The sequence below is a fragment of the Centropristis striata genome, chromosome 3 (genome assembly GCF_030273125.1).
Source record: "Centropristis striata isolate RG_2023a ecotype Rhode Island chromosome 3, C.striata_1.0, whole genome shotgun sequence".
Lineage (NCBI taxonomy): Eukaryota > Metazoa > Chordata > Actinopteri > Perciformes > Serranidae > Centropristis > Centropristis striata.
The window spans coordinates 9,246,922-9,262,270 of NC_081519.1; the positions used below are offsets into that span (position 1 = coordinate 9,246,922).

Consider the following 15,349-nt stretch of genomic DNA (forward strand, 5'->3'; position numbering starts at 1 on the left):
ACCCTGATGACCTACACAACTACCAATCTCTTCTTGCTGCCTTCTCATCTTTAATCTCAGCCGAAAAAAGCTCTTTCTATCAGACCAAAATCCAATCCTCATTCTCCAACCTCAAGAAGCTCTACTCCGTCTTTACAAACCTCCTGGTCCCTCCAACTCCCCCTCCTACCTCCTCCCTCCTACCAACCCACTTTGTCAACCATTTCCTGAAGAAGATTGAGGACATACGCTCGTCATTTACCCATCCAGTCTCACAACCTGCCTCTCCTCCCTCCCCATCAGTGTCTCCCTCCCTCTCAGCATTCACTCCACTGTCTCCTCCTCAAATGCTCAGCCTTGTAACCTCTGCCCGTCCTACCACTTGTCAGCTGGATCCTATTCCCTCCCACCTGTTTCAGTCTATTGCTCCTGATCTCCTCCCGTTCCTCTCCCATCTTGTCAACACTTCCTTGACTACTGGCTGCTTTCCTAACTCTCTGAAGGAAGCAAGGGTGAATCCTCTCCTAAAGAGATCCACCCTCGACCCATCCTTAGTGGACAATTACAGACCCGTCTCTCTCCTGCCGTTCCTCTCCAAAACTCTGGAACGGGCTATCTTCAATCAGCTGTCCTCCTATCTGCATGGGAACAACCTCCTTGACCCTCACCAGTCTGGTTTCAAGAAGGGCCACTCAACAGAGACTGCCCTTCTCGCTGTGACTGAACAGCTTCACAAGGCGAAGGCGGCCTCTCTCTCATCTGTTGTGGTTCTACTGGACCTTTCTGCAGCTTTTGACACTGTGGATCACCAGATCCTCATCTCCACCCTTCACCACCTGGGAGTATCTGGCTCTGCCCTCTCTCTGCTCAAATCCTATCTCAAGGACCGCACCTTCCGTGTAACTTGGAGGGGTTCTGTTTCAGAACCCTGTCTACTCACCACCGGGGTCCCTCAAGGCTCGGTCCTTGGTCCGCTCCTCTTCTCGATTTACACCAACTCCCTTGGCTCCCTCATCCACTCGCATGGCTTCTCCTATCATAGCTATGCCGACGACACCCAGCTAATCTTCTCATTTCCCCAGTCTGAAACACGTGCAGCAGCACGTATCTCTGCATGTCTGGCCGACATCTCCCAGTGGATGTCCTCGCACCACCTCAAACTCAACCTGGGAAAGACTGAGCTACTTTACCTCCCAGGGAAAGGCTCTCCCACCACTGACTTCCACATCACTGTCCAGGACACAGTGGTTGCCTCCACAGAAACCGCCAAAAACCTTGGCGTAACTCTTGACAACCAACTGTCCCTCTCCACAAACATCACCGCCACCACCAGATCTTGCAGATTCTTGCTGCATAACATCAGGAGAATCCGCCCGTTTCTCACCCAGAAGGCAGCTCAGGTCCTGGTCCAGGCACTGGTCATCTCACGCCTGGACTACTGCAACTCCCTCATGGCAGGTCTGCCTGCCAAAGCCATCCGACCTCTACAACTCATCCAGAATGCAGCTGCTCGATTGGTCTTCAATCTTCCCAAATTTTCACACACAACACCTCTCCTCCGCTCCCTCCACTGGCTACCAGTGGCTGCGCGGATACGCTTCAAGACTCTAGCTCTGGCGTACTCTGCTGCTAACGGTTCAGGTCCTACTTACATCCAGGACCTTGTCAAACTCTACACCCCTGCCCGTCCTCTCCGCTCTGCATCAGCCAAACAGCTGGCGACTCCCACCTTGCGTGGGTCAACTCGCCTCAAAACCACTTCCAGACTTTTCTCTGTCTTGGCTCCCAAATGGTGGAACGAGCTCCCCACCGACATCAGGACCTCAGACAGCCTGTACATCTTCCGCCGCAGGCTGAAGACCTATCTCTTCCAACAATACCTCGGTTAAGTCAAGGTCACCTAACAGATATATATATTTAAAAAAAAAAAAAAAAAAAAAAAAATTCTTCTTCTTTTCTTCTTTAACATATAGCACTCCTTAGCAATGACAGTTAGCTCTTAAAGTTATGTACTTACTCGATTCCTATGGTCTATGTCTAGTACCATCAGGTTGAATGCACTTATTGTAAGTCGCTTTGGACAAAAGCGTCTGCTAAATGACATGTAATGTAATGTAATGTAATGTAAATCCCCCAGATGCGCACCATTCAGTAATATCTGTGAGCCAGATTGCCCATTTTTTCCTCAAGGATGGTGAAGCCATGACCCGCCCTCCTCTGCCCCTAATTGGCTAGTACTCGCTGCCTTCACTGATTAGATTGGTTAACTATAGAGCATGATGACTGATGAGCCAATCAGAGGCAGAGTAGGGCGGGTCATGCCGAGGAAAATATTGCTAACACCTCAGTGCCACCCCAGTTGATTGACAGGTCACTGCACGTATCCTTGAAAGATGCGCGATTATTGGAAATGCGAACGAGAAAGGCAGAATAAACATCTTTCAAGTGAGAGAACCAACCGTTACTTTCATGGAGAACATAATTCAGAGGTAAGTTTCAAAGTGGTTTCCAAATGAATCATTGTTTTAAACTATTGGCAATATGACTGTACATTTAGAGGAGAAGATATTTTGTCGCCAATAGTTAAGTTAAACTGTGCGAGTCTGCTAACGTTATGAAAGGCTAATGTTATGCTAACGTTACCCTGAAGCTAGCTAGATTGGGATAATGTGGGGAAACCGTGTCATTGTTGGTTTTCAGTAAGTGTTTAATCAACCCAGTTTGCAAGAATTTCATACCAGACTGTAATGTTAGATTAAACTGATTATCTCAATGTCTATGAAGCTTGTTTGCTATTGTAAAGGTCTAAATTATAACGTTAGCCAAGTTACTTAGCCCTAACTAGCCTACATGATCTAGTTTAATTTTATAGTAGCTAGGCTGGTAGTTCATTTTTAAGTAAGTTAAAACACAAGAATGGGGACAAATAGTTTAAGATTCAGCCTAAAACGATATTGAAGTCTTACCAGGCTGTCTTATTTTGTATAGGGACAGATAACAATCCTGTCCTGAAACCAGCAGCGCTGGCAGCTCCCAACCTGAACCTGGAGCTAGGCAGGCCAGTCAGTGTGAGCATAGACCAGGACCCAGTCTACCACCACCAGGTCACAACATACACAGGCAATACATTGCATCTCCAGTTTATTGAAAAGTGAACCCTCACACTGTAACAAAAGGTGATTTTGACAGATTAAGCCTCATTTCAATGTTGATTTAGCTTGTAACAATAGATTAATTTCTGTGTGATGTTATTTCTGTTCTATTTATTTTGTCTGTATCTGTTTTTTTACAATGCCACTGTTATATAACATTTTGTACATTTTTTGTTAAATTTTTTGTTTTTTGTGAAATAAACTCTCCCAAGTATTTCACTCACTAATCTCCTGAATTGCTTCAGCTTTACTTGGTGAAAATATTTCCACTTGGTGATGCAGATTGTTAATGTAAAGAGGGGGACCCATGTCTTGCTGATGACTATTGTGATCACAGTAGTGTGTGCTGGGTTGAGATAGTTCATCTCTGTTGATGTGTTGTAAATGCATATATTTTTTGTTCATTGTTAACTAAATATTTTGTTGAATGATTTAAATGAACATGTTCAAAACAAAGCATTAACTAAAAAATGATGACATTCAATATCTGTAATGATATGTATATATTTATCTATCAAAGTATGTTAAAATAGTGTTCAGCTATTGAAAACCAAAAAATGTATTTAAATTTTTTTGACACTTTTGAGTTCATTTGATTGGTTTTGATGTGTGGAAGAGAATGATTTGTGTGTTTTATTTAAGATGAAATGTGAACAGAGATGCATTGATTACAAGTATTTTATTTAAATAAATGTTCAAAAAATAACTGAAACACCATGTTTGCCTCATGATAAATACATTTTATATTCATCCAGGCTGCTTGTGTAACCAGTAGTAACTACAAACTGCTCCTAATCAAGTCATGATCATTTTATAATACTGAGCAAGTAGAAATGACGGATTTTTGGGTAAACTAAACAGGGTCTCACATGTTACTCTTTCTAAAACGGCTTTTTCTCTGGACTACTTTAAAAAAATAAAGGTGAAAATTGAGAGTATACCCACTTTATCAGGGACCACTACACCACTGGGTGTCACCATGGGTTAACTTTAAAATAATAATAATAATGATAATGGAATAGTATGGTATGATTAATGGAATGTTATTAATCCTAAAAAATATTTTATTTCCAAATTACATCAAAACAACTGGAAGGTTACGTGGAAGGCTCTTTTTAAATCTAATTCAAAGTCGAAAGTGGCTCTATCTCAAAGTCCTCATTAGCAAATAAAGCCTTAGACATGCTCACAATCACTGGAAGGCAATTGAGCAACCTTATGATTGTGTGATATTCAATCGATAAATTCAAAAATCCAATTCAAGTTATTAAACTTAAAATGAAAATATATTTTTTTCTAATTGATAACTTTTCTAATCCCCAAAAGATAATACACACAGACCATCCAAATTCTCAGGAGAGGGCAATATAGACAAAATATGTAAGTGTATTCATAATATCTATCATGAGAAGGTAAATAAATTAGAAAATCAATAAATTAATGAGCCAGAAAAGTCAGTTAAATTCAACAAATTGAATACCTAATGCTGAATAAGAAGTTCTCGGCATAGGTCCCCAGTGATCAATAACAGCAAGCAAAATATCAAATTTATAAACATATATTGGCCAGTGCTACCAATATTTCAATACTGGAAAAAACTTGGACATAGAAAACCAACAAATGTATGAAAATGTTTTTATTTCATCAGATGTAAAGTTCCATCGCCCATTGATTGAGCTACAAAGCAGAATTTTACTTTTCTCAACATATTCAACTGTTGACAAATCTGACCCAACACTAACCCAGCCCTCGAAACGAAACCTGAAATGATGTCTAACTAGTCCAATTCAACTGAAGACACCCATAAAACCTTTTTAAAAGCTTTGCCAGCTTTACATTTCGTGCTTCACAGGAATAATGACATAGTAAAGCAGGTAACAGGTGTCACTAATAGAAAAGTTTGTCAAAAGTGTTTCTATTTTTTCCATAAAATTCATGGGGAATGGCAGTAAATGTAGCAGTTTTGTTCCTAAAGTCAATTACACTCTTTTCTTTCGCTTCATCTTCTGCTCAGGTCAGCGCTTTAAAAAAAAATCTAGTACATCTTTAGTCAATTTTGTGGTCACTTTGATGATATAAGAGTAACCATGAACCCTCACTACATCAACTCTGACAAAAGCCAATTTTGATATTACAGTCCTTGCGATTACCATTATTTAACATCAATTGTGTTTAGTTTGTTCAAATGTATAATTTAACCCTTTACTGCATAGGCTAGTTGAGAAAAGTTGTTTCTAAATTCTAATAGGTCAGCTTTTTTATAATTCAAAGGGTGAGTAAACTCATCACTTATAATTCTCACACTGAAGAAGTGGACAAAGTGCACATGAACCTTCCCATAGAATATCTGAAAATCAATTTTTAATAGCAATCTTTGTTTATATATAAACAACTTGTTGCAACTTTGCTGCCAAAGGGAAAAGACATGTAACAATTCAGTGGAACCGTCCAATTCAAACAGGACAATCCATGATGGCCTCAGATACACAATGCCTTAAACTTTACGAATATGATTTTACGTTTCTTCACCTGCAGCTGGATGTCAAAATTCAGACTGATCCACTCCCATTAATGCCCACGGTAAGCCTCAGTTTTACTTAAAAGTAAAATTTTAGCTTCAAATAATACAAACATGGAGAGGATCGAAAAAATTCATAAAAAACAGGTAATGAGTCGCACACGTACCATTTGGCAACAAGTCTTTTCAAAGATGTAAAACTACTTTCAAATATAGTTTATTTCCTAGCAAAGTTATGGAAGAGCAACATGGTTATTTCAATGAATGCAGTAAAGGGTTAAGCATCCACGCAGGATCTAAAATTCATCTGTTGAATCTATGAAAACAAAGGTGTGTAATGGGCAGAGAGTTGGGGGCAATTTGTCATGTTTTCTCTTGCTTCTCTTTGGGGTCTTGCATGTGTGGAAAAGGCAGTATTAAGTATTTATTATTTATTCTACGGCTTCTGTGTCCTCCGTTGGCTGTCCAGTGGCATTTTCTGCCGTCTTTGAAGCCTGTGGGATGTGAAAAAGGGAAGAGCAGATCAGTGAGGTGACAGAAAACACAAGGAGGTGAATGGAAGTACAGCCTTAGGGTTCATGGTTTCCTTTTTGTTGTTGTCGTGTAATATTTCATTAGAACCCTGAATCTCATAGGCACACAACATTTTGAGTCTTGATGATAAAGATGCAGGAACACATAAAAGCAAGTGAAAACTAAATTATAAGCTGTAATTAGTACTTGTACTGAATGTCCAACTATTTAAATCTAACTTAATAAAGATAAACTTTGCATTTTAATGGTTCACATCAGGGTTCATAGAGTGAACCTAGCTTGGTTTGTGCTCTGAGTGGATGTTAAACATGCATTTAACCATTTGCCAAATTCTACAAATTTTCTAGAATGTGCTGAAAGACATTAAGGATAATTTTGTTGTGTAAACTCAATTCACATTGGCCCTCATTTATCAAACGAGCGTAGAAACGAGCGCAGATCTGAGTGTATATTTCGTCTTACGACAGGGTCCACGTGAGATTTATCAACAGTCGTATCTCGCCAATCACAGCATAAGAACGATCGGCTGTTGATAAATGTGGCGGCTCAAAACAAGCGTAATTTAAATACCACGCCCTAATATATACCCGATTCAGATGACTCGCCTTCAGAGTTTACGACACCGAAGGACGCAATACGGCCAAAAAGAGGATTTTTCCACCCCCTAAAGTCAACTTTATTAGCAAAGTGCACTGTTCCAAATGACAACAGGGGCATTATAGACATTAAAGAAATACGCAGCGACGGAGGTTTATGAAATAAAAGTACTTATAGTTATAAACTCAAACAAGTTCACAGAATATTTTACATTTGGAGCACGGACTTAGAAGTTTTCACAGCTTTTTGGTTTAAGGAGGTAAACAATGTTTTAAAGTAAGTTTTAATTCCAAAAGAAGAGAAACTTCTCAGAGGCAGAAAATGAAACGCTGACGTCCAACAGCAGCAACAGAACAAACTAGTTTTGTTTGGCAGCATAAAAAGTGAAAAAGAAGGAAATCAGTGGTGCTGTCAGCAGAGTAGCGGACTATTAAACTCCCAACGAGGTTTGAGTAATTACATCGTTAAATATAAAGCCTAATAATCTATATAATATCCAAATATTGCTATTATTATGTTGGAGATATATTATTCACCTCTTTACATTTACTAATAATGATGTCCTAGTCAGAGGAGCGTGTGACGGCGCTGATTGGAAATATTTCTATTCGGGCAGCACCGCTGGTGAAGGAGACGCTGACGCTCCGGTGTCGGAGCTGGATAATAATAATAATAATAATAACAGTAAACAGCAGAAGACAACAACATTTAAAATCCTCGGCTGGTATGTTTAAAGAAATTCAGTCGCAGGGTGTATTTATTTTTGGATTATGTTTTAATGATAAATGATGTAGCCTAAACATGTTTTGCTTTGTCACCATTAAAACACAAAACACCAAAGAGTTTTATCAGCTCCAGGCATCGATACAATAGTCTCAGATCAATTTTCCGACTCAGACGTGTGGACTTCACACTGACTCAAATTTGCGTACACGAGCTGAGAGCAAACGTGAGATCTGATCGTACCCTCCGCTCACGTCCAAATTGATAAATGCAGAGGCTTGCAGAGAAATGATCTTACGCCTACTTTGCGACGTATGCTCGTTTGATAAATGAGGGTCATTAAGTGCATGTTCGGCACGGTTATCATCGATCAAATCCTCGACACACAACCATTTCTATCAATATCTTTTAAGTCAACTACAAAGAACTTCAAGTTGTAACAGTGATATTGCCAAATGTTTAAAATAATTAAAAACCGTGAGCTTCATGTTGCAATTAGTTCTCTACAATTGCACTGATTTAGGACCTGGAGATCTAGCTGAAAGATGAAGTAACAGTCATGGGTCTTGCAAGTTGGTATTTTTGCTTTTGGTACATACAGTCATGGAAAAAAATATTAGAGCACCCTTGTTTTCTTCAATTAATTGTTCATTTTCTGGTACAACTAAAGGTACATTTGTTTGGAGAAATATAACGATAACATCAATAATAGCTCATAAGAGTTTAAGAGCTGATAACTAGCCATTTCAATGGTTTTCTGGATAATGACTTTGGTTATTGTAAATGGTGGTTGTTTTCCTTTTTTCTTTATTAATTCAATTATTATTTTACCAGTTTATTGAATTATTGTTAATTCATTTTTCATAATCGCTGAGAATGTAAGGGCACTTGGTTGATAAATATTCTTTGGAATGCTAAAAAACTGCATAAAAAACCCAAATTGCACTGATGATGCAGTTAAGCACAATTAGTATTAAAATGATGATTTACCTTCTTTTTCTTTTTCTTCTGTGTTTTACGGCTTGCAGAGCTCTGTAGTAAAGTCTGAAGAGGAGGAGAGAGATGTGTGTCAGTATTAAAAAAGAAAGAAGATGTTTAATGTGGTCAGTTTCTGCGTGATGAAGGACCCTGACGTAAAGTAAAGTGAATTCACAATCTTACCCTCAGCTCTGGATCCTGAACTTCATGCTCTGACTTGTAGAGCTCTGGGTCGAAGGGTCCGTTGGTGATTCTGTGAGGCCCGTTGGCCATCAGCAGCACTGTGAACTTAAACTGAGCGACACACTCTCCTGAGAACAAACAGATGGCGGTAAATAAAAAGGGAAGTCTGTTAAAAAGCAAAAATTTGCTAAAAAGGAGGAAATAAACACTCACCCTCTTTCTCGTGTAGCACACTGAAGGGCTGTAGCAGCTCATGTTTGGCACACTCCACCACACCCAGGCGGGCTTTGGCCTCATCCTCGAACGCTCTGAGGGAAAATGGACGCTGGTTTTAAGTGCTTGAGGCACAGTTTATTCATATTCAACCAGCTGTTAGCTTGAGCAGGTGGGGGACTATGTATAATAGTAGTGACACAGTGTGTTAATACCGGAGAGTAAAGGGCATGGCATCAAAGCGTCGTTCCACTTCGCTGAAGAACGTACGGGAAGTTTTCATCTTCAAGCCGTACTGCTTGCTGGGGTCCCTCTTATAAATGGTGGTCCTCAGACCCCCATCCCTGGCCTAATTGTAAATGACAGACAAGAAAAACAATAAGTGTTTGTTCTTTAGACTAGAGTGTTTATCAGCTCCACTTTTGGTAGCTAGGTAGGTAATAAATAAAGCAAGAAAAGAGCACACTGACCTTCCCCTCTCCGGTGCTAATCAAGACGTCCACAGCATAGACTTCATGTACCTCAAACTCTGCCTTCTCATGGTCCTTCCTGAAAATGAGCGACAACAACAGCCAGTGAAAAACACAAGCAACATATTTTGCTCTCTGTTTACACAGTACATGACTTATTCATTATAGTGTTCAGCTGGAGACAATTTCTCGTACATTTTCCAAATGTAGTTTGGGTTTGTTGGTTTCATCACCACAAACCAAATTCCATTCATTCCCACTGTACTGGGTCTGTGATTCGAGTCTCAGACATCACCACATCAAACTGAATCTTACCGCCTGGGCAGATAGGGATACGTGGGCTATATGCATTTTTTGTGCTTTGGTTGACCGGCCCTTAATGTGGTCAAGTCTGCAGTCATTATGGTTATATAGTAACAGCTTGTCACACAGTAACCAACTATGCGACATTCCAACGACATTACTCCTGTTTGTAAACGTGATCACACAACATGAGGTTGTTTTGACTTCTAAACGTGTGACAATTTTGGACAAAAAATATGGACTTTGTGTGCAAAGGCCTTTAGACATTACAGGTTAAACTAGTCAACTGTTCACATCCTGCTGAGTGTTCTATCCAATCAGCAACCAGGCTTTTTTCAGGGGAGAGAAACTGCCCTGCTCTTCGACAGGGACAAAAAAAATTCCGGACAAAAGACTGCTTAGGGCGGCTCATATTCAAATTAGGGGCTTTTTCGGCTAGTGAGACCCGCTTCATTCCAGGTATTGGACTGTAATGGAAACACCCCTAATGTGTCTGAACCTTTATACAGTCTATGGTCTGAACAAACAACCAGTGAAATTTGATATATTTGATTGACAGGACTGAATCACACTGTGTATTCAAGCATTATCCATAATATAAACTCAATATGGACACAAAATGAGATTCCAGTTTACTATAATTCAAAAAAGCTCAGACTTCTCTCCCGTGCCTATTGAATGTACCTTTGCTGGTCTGATGGGTTCTGAATGATGGTCTTCTCTCCATCTATGACATGTTGCTTTAGCTGATGGGACAGCATACCTGTAAAACACAGAACCAGACAGAAAAACTAATATTAGAACGGGAAGACTGAAAATGTCCCAATGATTCCGTCATTGCATGAACATGTGGTTGCCCTGAAAGTCTTTTCCATGACACGGCTCACTGAGAGGCTCAGACACTCACCCTCTATAGGCGAGCATTTGAATGACTGAGCGATCTTGTTCCAGGCTTCTGTCACTTGAGTGTTCTGAGAGACAGGAAGAAAAGTACATTACCTTCACATGCAAAATACAGCTTTCAACTGACTGACCAATTCAAATGATGCAGGAGCAACAGAGAAGGCCTGTTGGACATGGGATCTTTGTGTCCAATACAGATATGGAACAATGGAACAGATATGGCAGCTGATATTACTTTTTGAGCTGGAATTAATTTGTTTGTGGATTGTGTACCAATATTACTTTGCAAAGGTACTCAGAGGCTCTCAAACAAATAACGATTTATATCTACCATTATTTAACAGTATATTATATTGTCAACTAATTCTAGAAATAAAAACAGGGAAGATAAAGAATAAATTAAATAGCTATCCCTCTCATTTGTAAATCACCCCAGGCACATGATTATTATTAATTTACATTATATATTGTTTAAAAAACTTTCCATATTGGAAATATCTACATGTTAGACAACTAATATAGTGATACTGATTAATACCATTAGGTTTTTGATAGGCGTGTGTTGGCAGATAATATTGGTCAATCGATAAATCTGTTGAGGTCAGCAGAGGGGAAAAACTACAACTAAGAGAAGCCAGAGTTTCAACTCTTAAGAAATTTTAAAGCCTTAAATGTTGTCATGAGCTGTAGTGAAAAGAACTCATTACTATGGCCGACAGGGAGAGGACTGTAAGGAAGTGGATCCATGTACCTGGCTACCCGGTTTAACAAGGCGAAGAGCTGCTTCTGCACACAGATGAGCTGCTTTGACTACGTCAGCTTTCCGGCCTGTGATGGGGTTCTCCTGCAAAAATTAGACACAGTGAGAAGGACTCCAGGGTGGACACAAAATGGGGACCAAAGCAGCTTCAAAAATATAATTTAAAAAAAAAGGTTGTCACCTTACTGGCGCCCACCACAAAGCTGTGAGCAACGTTAGCAATGAAGCCGTCAACATGAGCCCCGAGATCTCTACACAAAATAAGGAGAAGAGATGAGAGTATGAATTAACAATAAAACAAGCTTTATTTATCATGTGTCAAATTATTAACAAGTTTAACTGCCACCCAGCTTTCAAGGTTACTAATGTTGATACAGGAACCAATCAATCAGATCGACTCAAGAAGGACGAAATGTTAACTATCATCCACTTTGGAAATTGAGACTAATAAAGACTAAACAATAAAACAAGGTCAGACAGAAATAAAACCGTTTAATCTGTTATGGCCATTAAACAGAGGATATACTCCAAGGTGAATTTCTTTTTGGCTGTACATCAGCTGGAATACAGTGAAGGACTTATTGTGAATTTAAGGGAGCAGCATGACACATTGTGTTAGATTGAACGGACAAAAGGTTAGGCTGCCAGCATGTGAAAAGTGAGAAACATACAAACCTAAAGAGCAATCACTTCACCACGAGCAACAAACACTGCAAATCAACACGCAGCACAGAAGACGATACAGAAGACGAAAAACACACAGCAAGTGGCAAAACAACAACAAGGAGAAGATGAGCAGACTTCCTTTTTTAAAGCAAATCACCTTTTAAAAATGTGATAAGTTTACCACACAGGACAGACATGAAGACAAGATCATAATGATGAAGCAGACAATCCACAGCCAAGAGGAAACCGACACATACAAGCCAAGATGTCACAAAGACAGAAGGGAGGACAACACACTGAGAGACTCAAGACACACGAGGAAGAACAAGAGGGTGACATTACTGCAGAGCGGTGCCTACATTTTGACCAGATCCCCATCTTTGAGTGTGTAGTCAGGGTCACTCTTCAGGGGAGAGAAGTGGCAAACACAGTTATTGACTGAGACGCTGGTGGGAAAGGCAATGCCTAGAAGAGGGAGAAGAGAACCACCAAGTCTTCATTTGGAAATCATCCACAAGTTTAGTAAGAAAACTACACAAGGATGTGGAGTGGATCAATAAGACTGCATCTAGACTCTTCTTGATGGGTCCTCCTGAATTCACCAGAATAACAACAGACTCACTACTATCGTCTTTGGCTCACCTTTCTTCATTTCCTTTTCCTTCTTGAAGACCTTTCCTGTCTCAGCCATGATGTAGGCATCCCCCTTCTCACAGAGGCTGAGCACCGACACCCCCGGCTTGGCTGCTTCCACAACCAGGCGGAGAGCCTCTGAGTGACACAAACACCAAATGATTAACAGGCACAGAAGAGGAACTAATTTTGCTTTTACATTCATGTTGTACTGATAGGCCCAGATATTATATTGCCTTTAAGTGATGCAATACAGTTAGTTGACTGTTAACACGGAATGAAATAAGCACTGAATAGCTACACTTAATGATCTTTTTTTCAGAGAAATCATATTAGCTGCGCTAGTTTAAAACCATCAGTTGTCAGGGAACTCACGCAAGAGTGTACTGCCAAATGATATAAAAATACCAATCGTCTATATTGTTTCTATTGCCATGTAAAAAGTAAAAAGGCATCAGCAAAACGGCGTTGCAGCCATTTTTAAATAATTTGACAACATTTCATTGTATTGGATTGTCCCAAATAACATGGAAGTCTTTAACTCAAAATAGTTCCTGAAAATCATTAATAAGTTATCCATGATTAGTGAATGTACAAATATTTTCATGAGGATTTTTGAAAAATTCCCCCAAAATGTCAAACAAATAGGACTGCAAATACATGAATCAAGGCTAATGTCATCTGAATAACGTTACAGCGACATGAAAGCTGTGACTTAAACCTTACATTGTTCCTGTAGTAGACACATCAGCTTGCCAGTTAAATGTCAATTTAACAGATAACCATCAAAAGTAAAGAATAAACTAACACAAAGTGGTGGTGATATAGGGAGGACAGCCGTGAACTAATAACTTACACAGCTGCCTGCTTATCTTAAAACGTTTGCTTATCATGTTGTAGTTCACTGTGCTGGGCAACAGGCTGAGTTAGCAGGTTAGCTCGTTAGCTTCCCACGTTACCTGAACGGACAGACAGCTCCCTCCAGTAAAGCTTGCAGCGTCAACGTTAACCAGCAGTAACAGAGGAGCTAGCACTGGCTAACACTGACCCAGCTGTACATGTTAGCTCGCTTGCTGGGTAGCTAGGGCAGCATATGTGTGCCTCGCATGTGAACCACATGGCTGCTGCTGTGTGTGGAGAGCTGGCTGCACGACAGGCCGACTACAGCAAGTCGCCTCCCGAGACACCAGCCGCCACTCGGTAACAGTTACTTACGGTTGGCGATGTCACCACCCATCTTGTACTTGGTGACCACCAGGTCCTCGGCTATGGTCTGCTCTTGCTCATCGTCGGACATCTTGGCAGTGAAGTTTCAGTCGCTGGTCGTCGGCCCTGAACAGCGACAGCTCCCAGAAGCTCCGCTCCGCTCTGACGGCTGCTAACACCGGCCCTCCTCCCGCTGCCCGCAGACCCCGCCCACTTCGCCGTGACGCTGACGACGTCACGGCGACCGCGACCCGCCAAAATGCCGCTCACTATAATATTCTGTGAAGCTGGCTATAGTATCATCTGTTAGTCTCTTAAGTTTTTTCTACAACGATTTAAGAAAGACATAGGCTTAAACTGCTCTTTCTGTGAAGGACACCCTGAAGATGTTTTTCATTTATTTTGGTCTTGCCCTTTCTCAACTAAATTATGGGAAGATATTTTGTAACCTGATTTCTTTTTCGATTAAACCTCATTTGTCCCTGTGCTTTGAACATATACTGTTTGGTTTCACTGACTTTCCTTTTGCAAAAGAAAAACAATACTATATCATATCATCTTTCTTGTCATTGAAAATGAAACCAAACAATGTATTAAGTATATTAAGAAATCTACCAACATGAAAGCTATAAAAACTTTGAATTTATGTACACTTTACAATGTTTTTGTATGAAAGCTTGCCTCTGTATTGTTGAAACCCCCTGGCGGTGTTTTGTTGGTGTATTGTCTTGTATTGCACCATGTTGCCTTAGTTTTTCAAAGAAAAAAAAACAGCTGTTAGTCGTTATTCTAAAATTTTAATGATGTATTAATGGGCAGGTTCAAAATTTTGCATTTTTTTGTCTAAAAAGTAAGTTATGTGCTCATTTGATCCCTCCTCCTGTGTGCAAGGCAGGCACAAGGGCATAAACTTATCTCTCAACTTGTGGCGGTTCTAGATCAGTTTTACTGTGGGGGCCAAGGAGGACCCAGTGTTTAATCAGAGGGGCACATTAAAAAACGGCAAAGATGATATTGAAGCATTCAAAACTTTTATAATAGCTTATTTAAAAATGTTATTTAAATATATTTGGAAGCTACAAATACATTGATTGAAACAATGACACCAACAATAACAATTATTTTTGTACAACAATGACATATCTCATTTTGTGCACAATTCATTTTTTTTATTTTGAAAGTGCATTACAGTGAGAATGATATTTATATTCGTATTTAACACCATCCAACCCAACTTGCTCAAAAACAAGCTCACAGAGATGGGAGTGGATCTTTCCTTCTCCTGGATCACAGATTACCTGACAGGAAGTCTACAGTACGTCAGGTTGGGGAGCTGTGTTTCTGGGACATTAATGAGCAGCACAGGGGCTCCACAAGGGACTGTTCTGGCCCCATTCCTGTTCACACTGTACACAGCGGACTTCAAATACACTGCTATTGTGGCATGTATCAGGAATGGACAGGAGTCTGAATATAGGGATCTGATAAAAGCTTTCAGTGACTGGAGTCTCAAGAACTATCTCCTACTGAC

At 40.1% G+C, this 15,349-nt stretch overlaps 1 protein-coding gene across 1 annotated transcript; it reads right to left on the reverse strand.

The window, feature by feature from the left end:
• Positions 1-5,661: 5,661 nt before the first annotated feature.
• pa2g4a (proliferation-associated 2G4, a) lies at positions 5,662-13,987 on the reverse strand. The gene is made up of 13 exons (XM_059329781.1): positions 13,828-13,987; positions 12,622-12,750; positions 12,339-12,444; positions 11,495-11,564; positions 11,305-11,397; positions 10,558-10,621; positions 10,335-10,413; positions 9,348-9,426; positions 9,093-9,226; positions 8,878-8,972; positions 8,665-8,792; positions 8,494-8,547; positions 5,662-6,143 (listed from the first exon to the last, which is right to left on the reverse strand). The coding sequence occupies exons 1-13, from the start codon at positions 13,907-13,909 to the stop codon at positions 6,081-6,083; spliced, it is 1,176 nt and encodes a 391-aa protein (XP_059185764.1). The 5' UTR covers positions 13,910-13,987; the 3' UTR covers positions 5,662-6,080.
• Between the last annotated feature and the right edge of the window lie 1,362 nt (positions 13,988-15,349).

Bases quoted from the DNA above. Each gene is read 5' to 3' on its own strand.
- pa2g4a (XM_059329781.1), bottom strand. From the start codon at position 13,909: ATGTCCGACGATGAGCAAGAGCAGACCATAGCCGAGGACCTGGTGGTC. The intron at 12,751-13,827 runs GTAAGTAACTGT...TGTGTCACTCAG, and splicing joins GGGTGGTGACATCGCCAACC to AGGCTCTCCGCCTGGTTGTG. The intron at 9,227-9,347 runs GTCAGTGTGCTC...ATTTACAATTAG, and splicing joins TTAGCACCGGAGAGGGGAAG to GCCAGGGATGGGGGTCTGAG.